The sequence below is a fragment of the Apis mellifera genome, linkage group LG13 (assembly GCF_003254395.2).
Source record: "Apis mellifera strain DH4 linkage group LG13, Amel_HAv3.1, whole genome shotgun sequence".
NCBI lineage: Eukaryota > Metazoa > Arthropoda > Insecta > Hymenoptera > Apidae > Apis > Apis mellifera.
In genome coordinates, this window is record NC_037650.1 from 10,710,874 (window position 1) to 10,732,448 (window position 21,575).

The 21,575-nt window shown below is 23.6% G+C and overlaps 4 protein-coding genes across 6 annotated transcripts; 1 reads left to right on the top strand and 3 right to left on the bottom strand.

Moving 5' to 3' along the window:
• Nucleotides 1-242: 242 nt before the first annotated feature.
• Nucleotides 243-2,597, bottom strand: LOC113219203 (probable cytochrome P450 6a17). Its single transcript, XM_026444750.1, has 5 exons — nucleotides 2,190-2,597; nucleotides 1,515-2,037; nucleotides 1,068-1,283; nucleotides 567-818; nucleotides 243-427 (listed from the first exon to the last, which is right to left on the bottom strand). Exons 1-5 carry the CDS (start codon nucleotides 2,523-2,525, stop codon nucleotides 261-263), a joined length of 1,494 nt encoding a protein of 497 aa, XP_026300535.1. The 5' UTR covers nucleotides 2,526-2,597; the 3' UTR covers nucleotides 243-260.
• Nucleotides 2,598-4,843: 2,246 nt separating this feature from the next.
• On the bottom strand, nucleotides 4,844-9,193 carry Cyp6as5 (cytochrome P450 6AS5). Of its 2 annotated transcripts, XM_026444558.1 has the most exons (6): nucleotides 9,063-9,193; nucleotides 7,739-8,128; nucleotides 6,451-6,976; nucleotides 5,846-6,067; nucleotides 5,363-5,614; nucleotides 4,844-5,236 (listed from the first exon to the last, which is right to left on the bottom strand). In XM_026444558.1, exons 2-6 carry the CDS (start codon nucleotides 8,072-8,074, stop codon nucleotides 5,073-5,075), a joined length of 1,500 nt encoding a protein of 499 aa, XP_026300343.1. In that variant the 5' UTR covers nucleotides 8,075-8,128; nucleotides 9,063-9,193; the 3' UTR covers nucleotides 4,844-5,072.
• Nucleotides 9,194-12,173: 2,980 nt separating this feature from the next.
• Nucleotides 12,174-14,994, top strand: LOC412209 (probable cytochrome P450 6a17). Its single transcript, XM_395671.6, has 5 exons — nucleotides 12,174-12,634; nucleotides 13,283-13,808; nucleotides 13,948-14,169; nucleotides 14,398-14,649; nucleotides 14,791-14,994. Exons 1-5 carry the CDS (start codon nucleotides 12,299-12,301, stop codon nucleotides 14,958-14,960), a joined length of 1,506 nt encoding a protein of 501 aa, XP_395671.3. The 5' UTR covers nucleotides 12,174-12,298; the 3' UTR covers nucleotides 14,961-14,994.
• A 2,212-nt stretch (nucleotides 14,995-17,206) lies between these two features.
• LOC413908 (cytochrome P450 6A1) lies at nucleotides 17,207-20,877 on the bottom strand. 2 transcript variants are annotated; one of them, XM_006564999.3, is made up of 6 exons: nucleotides 20,739-20,877; nucleotides 19,892-20,263; nucleotides 18,634-19,159; nucleotides 18,311-18,532; nucleotides 17,735-17,986; nucleotides 17,207-17,543 (listed from the first exon to the last, which is right to left on the bottom strand). In XM_006564999.3, exons 2-6 carry the CDS (start codon nucleotides 20,225-20,227, stop codon nucleotides 17,377-17,379), a joined length of 1,503 nt encoding a protein of 500 aa, XP_006565062.2. In that variant the 5' UTR covers nucleotides 20,228-20,263; nucleotides 20,739-20,877; the 3' UTR covers nucleotides 17,207-17,376. The 2 variants fall into 2 exon arrangements, with proteins under 2 accessions (XP_006565062.2, XP_397347.4); XM_397347.6 differs by having other exon boundaries at nucleotides 17,377-17,543; nucleotides 19,892-20,301.
• Nucleotides 20,878-21,575: the final 698 nt, after the last annotated feature.

Genomic DNA, 21,575 nt, shown 5'->3' on the forward strand with positions numbered 1-21,575 from the left:
GAAACATATTATAATTTTATTTATTTATCAAAGCAATAATATGTTTGTATTTTCTAAGAAAAAGAAGATTAATTTATTCAGAAGATTAAATAAAAATAGAGAAAAATGAAATATGAAAAAAAATGAGTAATTTAATCTCAAAATTGATAAGCTAAACTAACAGATAATACATATATTTAAATAAATATAAGAATACAAAATATTTAAGTTTTCAAGTTATATTTATTTTTTCTTGTTAATTATTTTGTACTTTTCCATTATCAGTTATTTTTTTCTACTTTCAAGAAAATTCCATCTTTAGGGGCCAATGTAAATGAATTTATCTTCTTTATATAAGGAATCATTGTCTTTTCGCATACATTTACTTTGAAATTTTTTAGCATTTTTATCAGTCCAACTTTTGTTTGATAAACACCAAATCGTATTCCTGAAACAATAATTTAATCATTGATTATCATTAATATATAAAAATATAAAACAAGTAAATGTTAAAAATTTTAATAATCGTAAGATACAAATTATCATTATCATCTAAAAAACATTTTAGTATTTTTTCTTTGAATTACCAATGCATTTCCTTGGTCCATCACCAAATGGTAAATAGGTCATTGGATGCCTTGCAGCTACTGCATCCTCGTTAAATCTTTCAGGATCAAATACGTCTGGATTTTCATAAAATTTTGGATCTGTTTGAATTGAATACACAGGAATAATTACGGAAGTACCAGCAGGTATAGATACTTTTGTACCTTTGAAGGTATAATTAGAGTTGCATTTTCGCTTTAAAAACACCCCTGGTGGATATTTTCTAAGTGTTTCTATTTAAAAAGACAGATAAATATAATTTTATTTTAGTAATAATTATCTTATTTAAAATAATATAATTTTAAATTATAATCTTTACACATATTTCAATATGATAATTTATACATAATAATAAATTATTGGTTTTCTAGTTATTTGCAAAAATATATATAAAAATATATATATAATAGAATATTAATAATAATGTATAAAAAATTTTACATTTTTTATACATTTTGTTAAAATAAGTTTAAAAAATATACCTTTAAATACTTTGTCCAAATATTTCATTTTCTTAACTTCTTCGTATGTGAAATTATTATTAGCATAGAATTCTTTTATTTCTTTTCGTAATTTATCTTGTATGTTGGGATTTAGAGCCATTTCATAAAGAGCATGTGCCATTGTTGTTGATGATGTTTCAAATCCAGCAGCAAAGAAAACAAAAGCTTGTGCAGCAAGTAAATTATCTGTTATTTCTGTAAAATTTTATTAAAAAATAGTATTTTAATAATACATTAATATAATATTTTATTAATTATTTATAAAACATTAGACAAAAAATTTATAAATTTAAAATTCTATTTCAAATTTTATTTCATCATTATACATCTTTAAATTCTATTTATGAAATAATCATAGACTACAACTTTATTTATGCTTTTATTATGCTTTTTGAAAAAATTAAAATTACAAATTATTTTACTTACTAATATTCTGCAATTTTTCCGGATGTTTTTTCAATTCCATTAATAAATTTACAAAATCTGCTTTTACCACATTATTTTCTTCCCTATATTTAATCATTTCTGAAATAAATTTTGTCACAAATTTGCTTGTTTCTGAATATGGTATTACAAAACCAAGTAAATTATAGAACCGTGGAAAAAATTGTCGAAGAAAAGATCTTAGAATGTTTTTATCTAAATCAAAAATTCTTTTTCCTATTCTGCGGAATTCACTACGTTCATCTGATAACGCGTTCATGTTGATTCCAAATGCGCAACTTCCAATAACATCTGTGGTATATCTCGCTGATATTTCAAAACAATCCACAGATCCTCCTCTTTTCACAGCATCCTCTAAACATTGCTCCAAACGTTCGGCACATTTCAATATCAAGGGGAATATTTCTTTCAATTTACCAGAAGTAAATACCGGTGATAATTTTATTCTTAATGATCGCCATCGTGTAACATCCAAATTAAAGAGATTTGCATTCAATGGGTCAGCCTATAGTTAAAAAATTAAATCGAAACACTTTATTTTAAGAAGATTATTTTAAGAGGATTTTCTAAAAAAATTAATAAAATTTTGAACTTTTTATATTTTGAAATGTTAAAGAAAAATTTATATATATATATAAAAAAAAAATAAATACATACCCGTTCAGAAATTTTGAATCCTCGTTCGTCAAACGTAGAGAAATCTTTAATTAAAACATCTTTGATGAGATCTAAATCACGCAAAATGAGATTAGGCGATCCACCGAAGAATATCCCGAACATTGCCTCATTTTCGTATTTCTTATATAATTCCGCTATAAAATTGCTTATTTCAATTTTTTTTAATACGACATCCTTGGTATTTCCAAAAAATGGTATCGGTTTAGGTGCAACTACATTGCGATTTTTCCAGAAATCAAAATTTGATGTAAGATAATAATATAAAGCTAGAAAGCTCGCGACGAATGCAATTAATATTTGAAAATAATCGAACATGTCAATTCACTATTATTAGTTATACACATCTGACTTAGAAACTATCCTTCGATCGACTGACTGTAGAATAGTATATATTGTAGAATAGTATACAATTTAGAATTTTTGAAAAGTTATCTCATTATCTTCATTGTCTGTGTATCTTCAATCATATATTTGTTATCATATATAAATATTTATTTATGTTTAGTAATTTAATATTTACTTGTGTGTATATATTAAATATATTACACATTATATTAAATATTTATATGTTTATCTTTATATTCAATTTTTTGTGGATCGATCGTTGTGGAAATATGATGAAATTGAAATAATAATTATTGAAATAGGTTTCTTGAAAACTTATTAAAAAAAAAAATGATAATATTTTAATTTATTTATGTTTTTATAATTTAATATATATATTTTGATTTTTTCGTTATCGTTAGAGTAATCGTTATTTCTTCGATTCTCTTCGTTAGAATTATTTGTCAAAATATATAAAATTATTTTTAAAATTTATAAAAATTTATAAAAACATATATATCTTTTAAGGAAATTAAATTTGAGTTATTTTTCTTTAAAAAACCGTTTTAAATTTATAAATTTTGCATTTAAATAGATACTATAATAATTTTAATCTTATTTATAAATTAATTTAGAAATCACGATTCTTTTACGATTATTTTTTTTATCAATATACAAATATTATTTATAAACATTTCATTTATCAATCATTTGATAAATGAAATTTATCGATGTGATAAATATTTATTTATTTATATTTTTAGACATTTCATATTTTGTATATATTAATCTACATTTTATTTTTATAATTAATTTCTAAATTTTCTTATCGATCAATTAAATTCTATTTGAAATATTATGTGAATGCTTTCGAAAATACTTATTTTATAGAATATTTACTTTATTAATATTTATATTTATTTCTAGATTTGATCCTTCAAGGATTATCTTGTGAACGTATTAACATTTTATATAATTCTAAAAATATTTTATTTTTTTTAATATGTTAAGTAGTATTAATCTAATCTCGAAAATTAATAATTCCTAAATATACATTATATATTATATATATATATATATATTATTTTGTAAAATTTTTTTTAATTTATGCTTAAGTAATACTATTTTTTTATAAATTTTTCATATTTTATAAAATTCTGATTAGCATTTAATCAGTTCAATTATTTTTGTTTCATAAAAATATAAATAAAATTTTTATATAATAAGATTAATTTTCATTTTCTTTCTTTCACTATTTTTCTCTCTTTCATTCACTCATTTGCTCTCCCTCTCTCTTCCATTCGTTTATCTCATTCTTTTTCTTTATCTTTTTCTCGTAAGAATATTTTTAATTATATAATAATAACAAATATTCATTTTGATGAATGAACATAATCTTGAATATTATTTTGAATATAGTTTTATTATATTTAATGTTGAAACTTTTTACTAAAATTATTTTTCTCACCATAATTTTCATAAGAAAAATAAAATCAAAATCTAATTATATAATTTTTTATATTTTAATATATTTTATTTAAAATATTTTGCAGTAAATATATGTTTGTTGACGATATTATCAAATAAAAATATAAATCAAGGATTAAAGATTTAATATTTTCGTTGGAAATTAAATATTAACATAATAATAGATATAATTGTTAATTATCTTATAATAAATATTTTCAATATAAATATATTTATATTTGAGATTATTTAATATAATTAAATATTTTTTTAATCCTAAGATATTTTTTGAATAATTTATATTCATAAATAATTGTTGAATAATTTCATCTATATATTCATATATCAATTTTTTTATTATATTTAATATTTTCATAATTTCATAAAATTTATATTTAAAATATATGTATAATATTATGTATAATAGCATAAAATAAAATATTGTTAAAATCAAAAAGTAATAATATAAATAGTATAAAAAAATTTTGTACTAATAAATTTATATTAAAAAACATTTATTTCAATTTTATTCAATTTTAAATCTTTTAAACATTCATATTAATGATACAAATTATTTTACAAATATTTGTAATATGATTAACATATATTAATTATGTATGCTTATTACATTATAATATATTTAACATAGTTATGAAAAATGAATGATAGTAGATAATAAATAAAAATATTTTGAATTTTGCAATGGAAAATGAATCTTATTTATAAAAGTTTTTACATAAGAGGAACATTTTACATAAATTTTCTAATTGATCTTATATTTGAATATAAGAAAACTTAAAAAATTTATATAAAAAAATTATTAATAATAATTAAATTCACTTAATATCATTTAATAAAAATCTACTATTTAAAGTTAGTTTTTCCTTTCTAATTCTTAATAATAAAACTAATTATACTAATTAATTATACTAATAAAGATATATTAATTATTACTATCCTATTATTTTGTTTTCCTTTGATTAAAATTAATTATCTACGTCCTCGTAAATATATATTTTATTTAATTTAATAAATTCCTGAAAATTTTTGAATGCAATGTTTCCATTCACTTCATATTTTTGTTATTTTCAAATATATTCCATCTTTTGGACTCAACAAAAATGCACCTGGATCAAATTCGTAAGGAATTACTGTCTTTTCGCAAACTTCTACTTTATGATTACGAAGAATAGTAATTAATCCAACTTTAGTTTGATAAACCGCAAAACGCGCACCTAAAAATAATATTAACGATTAATAATAATTAACACTTGCAAATTATAGAATATAAACGAAATATAAACAATAAAAAATTATATATATATATATATATATAAATTCAACAATTAATTAATTTATACCAATGCAATTTCTTGGACCATCACCAAAAGGTAAGTAATGCATAGGATGTCGACTGGCCATTGCATCTTTATCGAATCTTTCAGGATCAAATGAATCAGGATTCGGATAAATAGCCGAATCTCGGTGTATCGCGAACGCTGGAATCCAAATTTTCATTTCCTTAGGTATCGTAATTTTCGTGTCATTGAACGTATAATCCGAAATTGCTTTTCTCATTAAAATCGATGCTGGTGGATACATTCTTAACGTTTCTGTAAAAAAATCATAAATTATTCGAATACGTACATATACATTTGTCTTACAACAGGAATTCTTAATTATTGTTTTTAATTTTGTTTTCGTATTTAACATTAAAATTTAAATCGAGAATGATTGCGATAAGTTATTTTGATTTAAAGATTTTTTTTCACTCTTCATATTTTAATTTATTTTGTGTAAGGAGACACGAAAATGTTTTACATAATATTTGCTCTTGCTCATACCTTTAAATACTTTATCTAAATATTCCATTTCTTTGATGTCGTCATATTTCAATTCTTTATTATTTTTAGGACAAAACGTATTGATTTCCTCACGTAGCTTCTTCTGTACATCTTGATTTAAAGCTAACTCATAGAGAGCATTACTCATAGTCGTCGATGAAGTTTCAAAGCCCGCAAGAAAGAATACAAATGCTTGGGCTGCGATAAGTGAATCCGTCAATTCTGAAAGAAAAGAAACGAACAATTACTCTTAAAGATAAACCATTATAGGACAAAGTATTTGTTTAAAGTTTATGACGATAAGTAGTTGAAAGATGTTAATGTATTCGTTGATATAGGACAAACAAAATTAAAATTAGAACAAAATTTGCATATAATGTTACAAATAAGAATCAACAATAAGATATTTTTCTATGCTAATTTTTATAATTAATATTTAAAATCGATCCAAAGATATCTCATTAACATTCTAACACCTACATGTTCTGAATATATAATCATAATGCCATGAAATAATTGTAACAACAATTTCAAAAATATGCTGTATATTTTTCATAAACGATAAATTTTTTTCAAAGAAATTACAAAGTTTTCGTAAAACTTACTGATATTTTCCAATTTCTGTGGATTTTTCTGAAGCTCCATCAACATGTTGATGAAATCTGGTCTAACAATGTTATTATCGTTTCTGTACTTAATTGTATCCGTCACAACTCGTGTAAAGAATGGTGCGAATGTCCGGTCAGGCATCACATAACCGAGTAAATCGTACAGCCTTGGCATGAATTGTTTCAACTTCATTCGCATAACGTTCATAAAATTGACAGCGAACACTTCTCTGCCCATTCTACGGAATTCGCTATTTTCGTTCGTCATCGAGCTCATATCGATGCCGAACGCGCAAGAACCGATCACGTCGGTTGTGAATCTTGCTGTTAATTCACGGCACTCGATGGGCTCATTTTTCTCGATTAACTTGTCCAAATACATTTCCAAATTTAACGAGCATTCGATTATGAGATAGAACATCTCTTTCAATTTTCCTGACGTGAATATTGGGGAGAGCCTGGATCTCAATGGTCGCCATCTTTCTACTTCCAAATTTAAGAGATGCGGTGATAATGGTTCCGTCTGTCGATATTTAATCGAAAAAAAAAAAAAAAGAATTAAATTATTGTGAAAGATTTTTATTAAAGTTTTATAAAAACTATATATAAACAAACATGAATAATATGCATAATAATTAATTTTTTAATATATTTTCTTTAAAATTTAAATAAAACCCAAAACAAAAACTTGAAATAAAACAAAAATCCAAATAAAACTTAGAATAAAACAAAAACCCAAAATAAAACTCAAAACAAGAAATTCCAAATAAAACTCAGAATAAAACAAAAACCCAAAATAAAACTCAAAACAAAAAATTCCAAATAAAACTCAGAATAAAATAAAAAAATAAAAAAATAACAAAATAAAACTTAAAATAAAACAAAAATCCAAAATAAAACTCAAAATAAGAAATTCTAAATAAAACTCAAAATAAAAAAATTCAAATAAAAATAAAAAAATAAAAAAAATCCAAAAATCTCAAATTTTTAAATTCAAAAAACTCAAAAATAAAACTAAAATTTTAAAATTCAAAATTTTAATAACTGAATCTAAAAAATTAAAAGATAAGTTTTTCTATAATAGTGATCGTACAATTTTGATTTTTTTGATTTCAATTCTATTAATATCTTTTCTCTTCCTCATCTGTCTATTTATATATCGCCTTTCTAATCTATGCATATAATTTACATGAATATGATAAATTGTTTATCGTTACGTCATGTTGATTAAAATTAACTTAAATAAAATTTAACTCGATAATTGAGATTTACGAGTTTCGCTCACCCTTTCAAAAACTCCCAATCCTCGATTCGCAAATTTGGAGAAATCTCTGATTAATATATCTTTGATAAGTTCTGGATCATTTAAAAGAAGAAAGGGAGATCTCGTCGCGTATAAACCAACCATTGGCTCGTTCTTGTATTTCTCGTAAATATCCTTGACGAAATGAGCCGTTGATTTTTTAACTAATATCAAATCCTTCGTTGTGCCAAAAAATGGTACAGGTTTCGGTCCAACCACTCCACGACTCTTCCAAAAATCAAACGTTGACGTGAGATAGTAATAGAGGGCAAGAAATAATACGGCGATGCCGCATAAAATTTCGAAACTGCTCGCCATTTTTCTTTATTAATTTCAGATTAATTCTTGTAGACTGTACGTGACTGATGTTATCTAAAAAATAATTTGTTATATTTGTAATAAGAATATAAATGTGTAATTTATTATAAATATATTACATAATATATTACATAAAAAAAATAATATGGAATATTTTATTTAAAAAAATTATAAATCAATATCGTGATAAATTTATTAAATAATATATTTTTCACGTGTATTATTTTCAAGAAATTTGTAATAAAATAAAATTTATTATTATTAAATTATAATATGTAATGAAGAATAATAATTAAAATGTATAATATATATATATATATATATATATATATATATATATATATATATATATTTATTCTATCCATTTCAAAAACAAAATTTATTATTCTAAAAATAGAAAAATAAAATAATATCATCGCGTAAAAATAAAATAATAAATTATCATATTGAGTATTTTTATAAATTGAATACGCTTCATGATAATTTATTTGCGATAAGAATAGTGACCTTTTTTAAATATGTTTATTATTTGCGATAAGAATTTACGATATGAATTAAATGATTCAATGAATTTAATTTGATAGATTTAATAATTTCTCTAGATTAAAGAATTAATCTAAGCAAATTGACTATAATTAAATATTTACAAAAAATTAATTACAAAATATTAATTAAACAAAATATTAATTAAACAATTCAGGGAATAACACAAGAAAATAACACAAGAAAATTTTATTAAAGTAATTGTTATTAAAATAACACATACTTGTAAAAACGAAGCAAGATATAAGATTTTATGTGTAAATGAAAAAAATTCTATAAATTGATATTAAAAAATTATATAAATATTTATCCTATTTTTATATATAAAATATTTAAAAATGAGAAAAATAACACTTCTTTTATAGATGCACTCTGTTACAACACTTTAATTTCACTTTAATTTTAGTGAGGATTAAATAAAAAATGGAATAATAATTAAACTTACGAATTGTTGTAAATATACAAATATGTTTGTTATATAGATATAAACACAGATTTTTTTTTTTACATTCTACCGAGTATACAATAGAATATTGATGCTTGAATGCATTTGCAATGACTGATTGCGTATAAAATATCTTAGCTTTATATTGAATCGTTTTCATGAATATATTCATGATGACTTGCAGAGATGATAATACTTTATTTAACTTCATGGAATAGCGGAAATAGATATTATAGGTGATTATATAAAAATCATTTTATGATATATTTAAAATTATTTGTTATTCCATTCATTATATATTAAAAAAAATGTATCAATTAACTAAAAAAAATATACCATCTAATAAAAAAATACAAAACTATACCTTTTTTATTTATGTTTCTCTTGTCTTGTATATAAGATAAGTTTTTAAAATTTAGATTATAATAAAATCCTTTAAATTAATTATAATTTATTATAATGATTTTTTCTTTAATTATATTTAAAAAAAAATAACTGCATCTATCATTGATATATTTGAAAATATACAATTAACTCCATATATCTTTTCGAAGGAATTAACTATATCAAAATCATTTTTCTTCGAAGCAAAATATATCTTATTTGAAATATGATATCGTTTTATTTTCTGTAATATATAGGATATAATTGCATTTATAGATTAAAATTCATATATATATGTATATATATATATATATATATACATATATATATATTATAGTGTATCATATATATATATATATATATTTATATATATATATATATATATATATATATATATATATATATATAAAATAAATCATTTTAATTATATATCTATACATATATTTTGTTTTTCTTTGCTTGTAGAATTTACTTCTTACGAACATTAATATTTTCTATATAAAGATTTATTTATTTGTCAAATTAATGTAATAAATAATATTATTTTCTCTGTCCGAAAATATGATATTCGAAAGAAAATCTTAGATTAGATCTAGAGTTTCGAAAGCAACTCACTATATTGGTATTGTTTACACTGATAACTTGACATATATTTGATAGACGTTGTATTTGAGTTAAATTGGAATTTGGAGTTTACCAAAGATTAATTAGATTAAGATTTCTAAGAAAAATATAATAGTCGTCGCTGTAATTTCAAAATAGAAAATTTTGAAATTAATAACATAAATAAATTAATAACATAAAACCCAAATAACATAAATTTACAAGATAAAATCGAAGCAATTGATTAATGACAACATCGTGGTATCTGGTATCATATTCAATTTAAATCACAACCAAAACAGTCCTGATTTAAATATTCTCGATTTTTTAACTCAATTCAATCATTATACTACGAAGTTTCGCCAAAGATAATTAATGAATTGATTGAATGTGTTCAAAATGCGTTTAATAAATTAGAGAGAAATACTCTTGATGAACGTTTTTAAGAAACGTTAATAATTAGATTCATTGTAATAATTAGATAACATTATAAACGTGAATGGATTTTTAGTAATATCCGATAATATTTCATCATATATAATGATAATAATTTTTGATTCATTTGCTAGAGCATAATAATTCCATATGATAGGAAAAACTAATGTAAATTTAATTATCAAAATTAGCATATAAGATATATATATATATATATATATGAATTTTCATTTGTACTATACTAAACGATAAATGTTGAATAAATAAATTCATTTGTGTCATGCTAATCGATATATAATTTATTCATTCAAATGATTCATTCAATTATTTATTCAATCAGAAAAAAAACAATTTATACATAGAGAAGAAGACAAGAATTTTTACTCAGACAGAGAATACACATTTGAAAATAAAAATAGGAATATAATTTAAAATGATAATATTATTAGAATAAATTCTACTATGATAATTAACATAAAAGAAAATTTTTCTTAGAAACATATTATAATTTTATTTATTTATCAAAGTAATAATATGTTTGTATTTTCTAAGAAAAAGAAGATTAATTTATTCAGAAGAAAAAAATCAAAATAGAGAAAAATGAAAATTGAAAGAAATGAGTAATTTAATCTCAAAATTGATAAGCTAAACTAACAGATAATACATATATTTAAATAAATATAAGAATACAATAAGGCAAGATAAAGATAGAATAACACGTGGATGATGGGATAAGAATCAACGCCATCTCTTAAGTTTTTGGAGAAATTTTGATCATTAAGAGATGGCGTTAACGATCAATCCATAAAAGGAAGGATGAAAGAAAAAATAATTAAAAAACAGAGAATATTAAAAAATATTTGACAAAAAGTATGTTATACGATTCAATTACTTTTTTTATAACTGGATGCGGATAAATCATATGAAAGATCAATTTTTATTTTAAATAGAAAAATTATATACCTTTTAATGCACAGATAAATTTATTATAACATATTATTTTGTATAACGATAACATGAGTTTCTTTTTTAAGAAATATTTATATTTTATGAGTAATATTCAATTCAAATTATTTTATTATCAAGATAATGATAATAAAATGATTCATCAGAAAATTTTGTTTAAGGCATCTAAACAGTTTGATACAGATATGAAATTTCTGACTGTAACTTATGATAAAATTTTATCATTTATCTGTAATATCGATTATGTAATTATATAATTAAAAAAATTATTAATTTTAAATTAGAAAATTTATCTTAATTAAGATGTTATAATTTAGTAATTTATAGTTAAGGTTATTGAACTATTATTGTGTCAAATATAAATAATAATAATAATAATAATAATAAAATAATAATAATAAATAATAATAATAATAATAATAATAATAAATAATAATAAGTAAAAAAGATAAATCCTGATTAAAAAACAAGTTAAAATTTATTTTAATAATCAAAATCTATATATTTTTGTAAATTCTAAAAAACAATTTTGACGAATAATATAACTTTAAAAATTATTTTTATTAATTTAAAAATTAATGTAACAACAAAATATGATTATCACTATACAAAAATAATTATGTCATCATTATTTGCTTCCTCTTGGAGAAAACGCAAAATCATGTTTTTATGCATCATAACTGCGACGTAACATTCATATAAATATACAATAGTATGAGAAGTTTAATCAATCTGTAGCTTCGCCGGTTCAAGTTGAGAACATCAATTGCGCTCTCATCTCACTCGTCATTCCACATTGGAACAGACGAGTGAACACTGGACTTAGAACCGGATTTTCGTTTCGTATCATGCTCCATCATTTTCATATATTAACCGCATTTGTCGCGATTTTTCTCGCTTTATATTATTACCTCACGTCGAAGTTTGATTTTTGGAAAAATCGTGGCGTGAGTGGACCCAGGCCTGTACCATTCTTTGGAAACGCCAAAGATGTTCTGCTACGAAAAATTGGAATTGGCAGCTTCATCGCGGAACTCTATAAGAGATACGACAACGAGGCAATGTTCGGGATATTCATCGGCAGATCACCTAATCTCGTTTTGCGCGATCTTGACCTTATCAAGGATGTTTTAATTAAAGATTTCTCTATATTTGATAATCGAGGATTAAATATTCCCGAACGAGTACGTATATTTTTTTTTATCTATTTTTCTTAACGTTTCGAAATATTTTAAAAAATTTAATCAATTTCTTGTGCCAGAAAACAGTTAAACAGATCCGTCATAATTGAATATTTCGCAATAATTATTAATATTTATTCATAAGATTATATATTTTCTTTATCAATCGATATACGAAATTCTATTGTATGTGAAAATTATTCGAGAAAAAGAAGATAACTTAAGAAAAAACAATCTTCTGATAAATGTACATAATTTACTTGAGATTTTGCTTTAATTTTATGAATTTTATGATTAATTTTTATCAAAAATTACATATACATTTATATATATATGTATAAATACATACATTTTATTTTATAACATCTATCTGTTAATATATCTCGTACAACAATCCATCTATTATTAACTTTGCAAAAAATAAACAATCATTTTCAAAGAATACATTCACTATAATCGAATTGAACGAGCTATTTTACCTTGTGTTTTCCACATGTATAAAATCTAAATAATAAATTTTTACATTTTACATTTTTATATTTTATATTTTTACATTTTACATTTTTAAATTTTACACTTTTACATTTTTCTATTTTAAATTTTTAAATTTTTAATTCCTTAAAGGTGTTATGAATTTAATTTCAATCGCAGGCCGAACCTTTTTCCGTAAATTTGTTCAGCGTAGACGCTACAAGATGGCGACCATTAAGAATGAGATTGTCACCGGTATTTACCTCTGGTAAACTGAAGGAAATGTTCCCCCTGATATTGGAATGCGCCGAACACTTGGAGCAATGTTTGGAGGATGCTGTGAAAAGAGGTGGTCCTGTCGATTGCTTTGAAATACCAGCTAGATACACGACAGATGTTATAGGGAGTTGCGCTTTCGGAATCAACATGAACGCGTTGTCGGACGAGCGTAGTGAATTCCGCAAAATGGGGCGAAACATGTTCGATCAAAATATGATCAAGTTTACGAGGAATTTACTTCGAGATTTCTTTCCACGTTTCTACAATTTGCTTGGCTTCGTATTACCGTACACGGAATCAACCGTGTTCATGACCAAGCTAATCAAGGGAACGATCAAATACAGGGAAGAGAACGACGTCGTGAGGCCAGATTTTGTAAATTTGTTGATGGAATTGAAGAAGCATCCGGAAAAATTAAAGAATATTGGTTGGTAATTAAAATATAAATATTCTGATTTTAAATCTATATATTTTTTTCTCGAGAAACGGGTTGACAAAATTTGTGGTCCAATCATTTTTCACAAATTGAATTTGAAAAAGAAAGATTGTAAATTGGAATTTTACAGAAATAACGGATACTTTACTTGCCGCTCAAGCTTCCGTTTTCTTCGCGGCTGGATTTGAAACGTCATCGACGACAATGGCACACGCTCTTTACGAAATGGCACTGAATCCTGACATACAAGATAAATTACGAAACGAAATGAAAGAATTCCACGCGAAGAATAATGGGAATCTGAAATACGAGGATATCAAAGAAATGAAATATTTGGACAAAGTATTTAGAGGTATATCATATTTAACGATTAAATTCATTTTTATCAATGTATAAATAATGTTTCATTTAGAATTTTGCAAATAGAAAGCAAATGTATTATTATTGCGTAATAATTAAAACCATTGAAATATCTGCAAAGATTAAGAATTGGAATAAGATAACAAATTGCTATTTTTAAATAAGACAATATTGTTATTAAGATAAAATTATGCTTATCTGTGTTCTACTTTTTAAATAGAAACACTTAGAAAGTATCCACCAGGAATGCTTCTGAGGCGAAAATGCAACTCTAATTATACCTTCCATGGTACAAAAGTATCGATACCCGCTGGTACTTCTGTAATTATTCCTCTGTATGCAATTCAAATAGATCCAAAATTTTATGAAAATCCAGACGTGTTCGATCCTGAAAGATTTAACGAGGATGCAGTAGCTGCAAGGCATCCAATGACCTATTTACCATTTGGTGATGGACCAAGGAATTGCGTTGGTAAAGAAAAATAGTAAAATATTTTGCGTGTGTGTGACTACGATGTAGTGAATAATTATCAGCTTTTTTGTCAGATTTATTAAGATAGTATTTTTTTTTGTATACCAATGGATTTAATTAATGATTAAATTATCGTTTCAGGAGCACGATTTGCCGTTTATCAAACAAAAGTTGGATTGATAAAAATACTGCAAAATTTTAGAGTAGACGTTTGCGAAAAGACGATGATTCCTTATGTAAAGAAGATAAATTCAATTACATTGGCACCTAGAGATGGAATTTTCTTGAAGATAGAAAAAATAACTGATTAAAGTAAAAGCAAAGATAAATTGGAGGGAAAAGATAAATATAAAAAAGCTTGAAAACATACTCAAATATTTTTTATGTATAACAGATTTATAAAAAATATTCTATGTTGTTATTATTTCTATAATTGTAAATGTTAATAAAATAATATTTATTTTAATCTATGGAAATTTATGAAAATCTATGCAAATATTTATTTGATACAATCTTCATATTAAATAAATTTGGATAAAAATTATTTTATTTATTATTCAAAGATATATATGAAACATGAATGAATTTAATTTTATAGTAATTAGTAATTAGTAATTAATTTTATAATAAAATTTTATTAGATAATAGCTAGAACAAAACATACATACATATATATATATATATACACATACATTGTAATTATTATATATATATGATATATGTTTAGAAAGCCAATTAAACAAACTAGCTATTAAAACAAATACAAATATATGATATAGAAAAATATTGATAGAGACTTCGTTTGTTATGTACAATTTTTTTCTTGATAAAATGAGATAATTTGGTGAGAAGAGCTATAGTATTAGGACAATGATAACGAATCTTATCTCGTCTTGCTTTATCTAACCCAAATTTTTAATTGTTTTTTTTTTAACTTAATTTAAATTAATTAGTAAATAAATTGATTACTACATTAAGTATCAATCGGCATTTTTCTATACTAACTTTTATATTTGTTTTGATATCCTTAAAATCCCTTTGATATCCTTAAAAGATTTCCTTCTAACATATATATATATTTATACAAACATCGTGTTACTCGTTCCCATCCATTGATGTTAGAAATAAGCAATTCATTTACATGACTTATAAACTTTTCCTTCTTAATTCTTTCCAATATGAAATTCTAATAAAGTTTTATTACGGTTCCACCAATAAGTTTTTGTTTATGTTATTGAAATCACGTTTATCGGTCATTTAACTTTTCACATCGTATGTCAAGTATGACGTTACATTTCTTAATAGGCGTATATTCGGTATCTAATTAACCTCGATAAAAATTTTTCCTGTTTATTCAATTCGATGAATGTTTTTCATGACATCGTAATTTTATAGCTTTTTTTTTTTTATTTTTTCCGTTTGATTTGTAATTCGAAAATATATGTTTTTGAGTAAATCCTTATAATATAATTAAGCATATTTATTATTATTATTATATATATATATTATTTTGAAAAGTAATTTTTTGAAAAAGATTGTCGACTCCTTTGGAAACCTTTATACACTCGAAATTGTTTTTGAAATTGTAATTTTTTTATTCAATAATAGTACATTATTATATATATTATACTATAAATATAAGTTCATAATTCATTATTTTAATTAAATTCTAGAATATATTTAAGTAAATTTATTTAATTTATTTAATACGATATTTAAATTAAAAAAAGCGGATATTGTATCGTAAAAGATCAATGTATTCTAAAAGTCAAGTACCAATTTAAATACGAGAAAGAAAAAATTAATTGGATATTATCTGTTGCAAAAATATGAATCTATATTTTGTAATATATATTAATAATATTATAAAGACGAATATATGAATGACAAGTGACTTTATTGTTTTTCTATTTATTTAGAATTGGAGTATGGAAAATTGTAAAAAAGAAATTATATAGATATTAAATAATATTTTATTAAGTCAAATACATCATGATAAAACAGTCTATAAGGGTATAAAATATAATATATGGGTATAAAATATATATAAGGGTATAAATATAATATAATAAAGGATATAAAATATTATAATAAATAAAAAATTATAATAAATTATAAATAATATAATTATAAAATTATAAATAATTAAAGATATTAATTTTTCTGAAATTCATTTTACCAAATTTCTACTTTCTTAACATGAATAAAAAATTTCTTTAAGATTTCTATAAGATTAATGTTGTAGTATAATTAATATAGATTATTATATTATAATAAGTAGAATAGTAGAAATACATATCTTTATATAATACAAGACATGTTTTATAGAAAATATGTTAATAGTAAAAATATAATAGTAAATATAATATTGTTATTTTGAGATGAATCAAAGATAGCAAATTCTGTTTTGAATCATTATAAAAAAATTATTTTTATATAAAATATTAAAAATATAATCTCAATATAATAAATAAGATAAATAATAATAACATAATAATATCATAATAAATAATAATAATATAGTAATTTCATTAGAAATAAGTAATAATTATATATACACAATAATTTAAATAATATTATATTGCACAGCTCATTTATCTCTTAAGTCTTAAAAGTTAACATGCGTAAATCTCTTTTGGAAATCTCTTAGGAAAACTCTTTGGTCAAAACAATCGAAAAATTAAAATTTGTTGCTTATATAAAAATATAATACAACTTTAACTACTACTACTCTACTTTCGTTACTCTTAAATATATCCCTCCTTTGGGACCCAATAGAAATAAATTTGGATCGAATTGATAGGGAATCACAGTTTTCTCGCAAACTTCCACCTTGTAATTACGAAGAATCATAATTAAACCTATCTTGACTTGATAGTTAGCGAAGCGTGCACCTAGGAAACAAAAATTACATAAATTATTGTCAATTGTTTGGAAATCATTTTTCCTGAATTTAATCGTTGAAATTTAGCGAATATTTTTTTTTAAATAAATAATATTTTTAATACAAATTTTTCTCTTTTTTTTTTTTTTTTGAAACGAATATAAAGAAGATTAGAATTAAAAATTGAATGTAGAAACTTACCGATGCAATTTCTTGGTCCATTGCTAAAGGCTAAATAATTCATGGGATGACGATTGTTAATAGCGTCTTCGGTGAAATTCTCGGGATTGAAATCGTCAGGATTCGGATAAATGTTGGGATCGCGATGAATAGGGAATGCAGGAATCCATATCATTGTGCCTTTCGGTATAGTAACATTCGTATTTTTGAAAGTGTATTCGGAAACTGATCTTCTTGGTATCAAAGTTCCTGGTGGATATTTCCTCAATGTTTCTATAAAAATAAATTACAAAATACTTTTATCTTAAAATCCATTACAATTAAAATAAGGATACCATTGATACAATAATCAAAAAATAATAACAGAGAATTTTGGTTCCTTTAATTAATTTTTAGATAGAAATCATTCCTATTTGTTTAATTACGTATTTTATTTTATTTTATTATTTTATTTTTTATTTTAATCGCGTATGAATGCATACGTGACAAAGTTTGACAAATCTCGAGAACGAGATTACTCGTTGTATCTTCGAAAATATTAAATAATATAATAATTGAAAAAATATTAAATAACAATATAATATAAATTATAGCTACCTTTAAACACTTTGTCCAAGTATTCCATCTCTTTAATATTCTCGTACATCAACTCTCCCCCGTATTTATCGCAATGTTCCCGAATCTCTTCCCTCAGCCTGTCTTGCATCCCCTGATTTTGCGCCAATTCGTAAAGCGTATTGCTGATGGTCGACGCTCCGGTTTCAAAACCAGCGGCGAAGAAAACGTACGCTTGCGCGGTCAGGAAAGCATCGGTCAATTCTACGAAAATTCGTAATTCAATTCGTAACGAATTTTAATATCCGCGGAATAAATTATCGAAGAAGATAAGATTTTCAATTCTTCTCTTCCAAAATTATTACCGATATCGCTCAAACTTTCTGGATCATCGCGAAGTTTCATCAACGTGTCGATGAAGTCGGACCTGAACACGTTTCTCTCTTTTCTGTACTTCATGGCGTCCGTGACTACCTTGATGAAGAACGGAGTAACTTCCCTCTCGGGTACGAGAGGGCCCAATAAATCGTAGAGCGTTGGCATGGTTATTTTAAATTTCAATCGTATTATAGAGTTCCAAGTGGGCTCGAAGATTTTTCTACCGGCCTCTCGAAATTCGCTCCCCTCGCTCGACATAGCGTTCATGTTGATCCCGAATGCGCACGAACCGATCACGTCAGTCGTGTATTTTGCCGCCACCTCGCAGAAATCGACGGGCTGCCGCCGCGCCGCGAGCCCATCCACATATTTTTCAAAATGGTGGCCACACTCGAGGATCAGACCGAACATTTCTTTCAATTTTTTCGACGTGAACATCGGGGACAGCTTTGATCTCAACGGCCGCCATCTTTTTGGCTCCAGGTTGAAAAGATGCTGCGACAACGGTTCTACCTGTGAACAAAATTTATCGAAATTTTCAATCTTTCTATACAATCAATCATTTTTGATAAATCAATATATATTAAATTTATCGAAATTTTCAATCTTTTTATACAATCAATCATTTTTGACAAATCAATATATATATATTAAATTTATCAAAATTTTCAATTTTTCTATACAATCGATCATTTTTGACAAATCAATATATATTAAATTTATCGAAATTTTTAATCTTTTTATACAATCAATTATTTTTGACAAATCAATATATATATATATATTAAATTTATCGAAATTTTCAATTTTTTTATACAATCAATTATTTTTGACAAATTAATATATATATATATTAAATTTATCGAAATTTTCAATTTTTTTATACAATCAATCATTTTTGACAAATCAATATATATTAAATTTATCGAAATTTTCAATCTTTCTATACAATCAATCATTTTTGACAAATCAATATATATTAAATTTATCGAAATTTTCAATTTTTTTTATACAATCAATCATTTTTGACAAATCAATATATATTAAATTTATCGAAATTTTCAATCTTTCTATACAATCAATTATTTTTGACAAATCAATATATATATATATATTAAATTTATCGAAATTTTCAATTTTTTTATATAATCAATCATTTTTGATATATATATATATATATATATATATATATATATTGATTTGTACAACTTGTTGTTTTTAGCTAGATTGTGATTAAACCTCTACCTTTTCATGAACATTGAATCCTCGATCTGCGAATTTCGAAAAATCCCTGATCAATACATCCTTGATTAGTTCCGGGTCTTTTAGAAGGAGAATCGGATTCCGTCCCATGTACAATCCGACCATAGGCTCGTTCGTGTACGTATCGTAGACGTTTTTAATAAACGTGGGTGTCGAAATTCTTGACAATATGATGTCCCTGATGTTTCCGAATAAGAATTTTGGCTTTGGTCCGGGGATTCCACGAATTTTCCAAAAATTGAAAGCCGATGTGAAATAGTAATAGAAAGCCAACATCGACACGATGATTCCAACGCATAAGATTTCAACGTAGGCCATTATCTTCTCGCGTCTTTCTTTTTCTTTCTTCAATCACTGTGTTAAAATGTTAATATATTATTAGGGGGTCGATTCTAAAAATTGAAATAGATACAAAGCTTGGTATTATATATAAAGTTTAAAAAATTAACTGAAGAAATTAGAGAAATTAAGAATTGAAGAAAATGATAAAATTTCGTGTACAATTAATGTAATCTTATTTTTTAGCAACGAAAATAAAATTTCATTTTTAAGGGATAAAATTATCCTTTGAAAAAAAATTAAAATTTTCTTTAAAAACAAAAAAAAAAAAAGAAAACAGTTTAAATATAATTTGTATTGTGTCATTGACAAATTTTTTTTTTAGAAATTCATGGTTTTCGAGAAAGAGAAACAAAGAAAGAATTGTAACAAGTAATAGATAAATAAATAAATAAAGTATAAAGTAATATCAATAAATTGGACAAGCGAATAGAAATTTGAAATGGATTAAAAAAATATATTTCTAATAATTATAATAGCAGTGACTTACAAAAGTCTTTATATCTATTCTCGTACAATTTTTTGATATATAAATCACAAATTCACGCTTCGTTAATACAACTTATACTTCATTGATGTATTACAATTCTTAAAAGATGTTCTTCTGTGTAATGCAGTGATTCTTCATTTTCCTTTCTTATATATTATGCATATATCTCGAATGACGTATTTCACGATGATGTTTAATGTGATTTAATAGTATCATATTCTTTCAATCTTCATATCCTCGTTTCGAAGTTTCACCCTTGTGCAATATTCAGATATAGTAGATTTAATGACGTATGAGAAGTTCGGTACGTAATCAATATCAATTCTCTGGAATTCTCTGGAAATGATTTATGTAGGGATTTATCCAACATGTTTGCTTTTTTTTAATTGGCAAATAAAGTGCGATTTCATTTCTGAATCTTCTATACATTTGAAGAATTTAGAAAAAATAGTATACGAAATATAGAAAAGTATAGATAATTCAATTAGCTTGATGCATGTAAATATATATATATTTATATTTTTGAATCAAATTGATATCATTTTTAATAAGTGATCAATTTCTTTTTTATATAAAATCTTTATTCCCTAATTTAATATTATCTACATGATTTTCTTACAACTTGTATCATTTGTGCATTTCTACGCGATTAGCACAAATTTTTTATACTTTTACTTTAAATATATTCTTTTGCGAATTAAAAAATTATCTTTTATCAATGCTTGTTTCTATTAATTAATTATTAAGGAAATATGTAAAATGGATCACGAAGAGATGTATTGATAAATGCATCATTATAATATCTTTCTGAATATTTATTAATATTTTAACAATGAA

Coding starts and splice junctions, on each gene's coding strand:
- Cyp6as5 (XM_026444558.1), bottom strand. CDS start 8,074: ATGGCGAGCAGTTTCGAAATTTTATGCGGCATCGCCGTATTATTTCTT. Junction 6,977..7,738: donor GATTGGGAGTTTTTGAAAGG/GTGAGCGAAACT, acceptor AAATATCGACAG/ACGGAACCATTATCACCGCA. Junction 5,237..5,362: donor TGGTCCAAGAAATTGCATTG/GTATAAATTAAT, acceptor TATTATTTTTAG/GTGCGCGTTTTGCGGTTTAT.
- LOC412209 (XM_395671.6), top strand. CDS start 12,299: ATGCTCCATCATTTTCATATATTAACCGCATTTGTCGCGATTTTTCTC. Junction 12,635..13,282: donor GATTAAATATTCCCGAACGA/GTACGTATATTT, acceptor TTTCAATCGCAG/GCCGAACCTTTTTCCGTAAA. Junction 14,170..14,397: donor TTTGGACAAAGTATTTAGAG/GTATATCATATT, acceptor CTTTTTAAATAG/AAACACTTAGAAAGTATCCA.
- LOC413908 (XM_006564999.3), bottom strand. CDS start 20,227: ATGGCCTACGTTGAAATCTTATGCGTTGGAATCATCGTGTCGATGTTG. Junction 19,160..19,891: donor GATTCAATGTTCATGAAAAG/GTAGAGGTTTAA, acceptor TTTTGTTCACAG/GTAGAACCGTTGTCGCAGCA. Junction 17,544..17,734: donor TGGACCAAGAAATTGCATCG/GTAAGTTTCTAC, acceptor TTTGTTTCCTAG/GTGCACGCTTCGCTAACTAT.
- LOC113219203 (XM_026444750.1), bottom strand. CDS start 2,525: ATGTTCGATTATTTTCAAATATTAATTGCATTCGTCGCGAGCTTTCTA. Junction 1,284..1,514: donor GGAAAAATTGCAGAATATTA/GTAAGTAAAATA, acceptor AAAATTTTACAG/AAATAACAGATAATTTACTT. Junction 819..1,067: donor TTTGGACAAAGTATTTAAAG/GTATATTTTTTA, acceptor CTTTTTAAATAG/AAACACTTAGAAAATATCCA.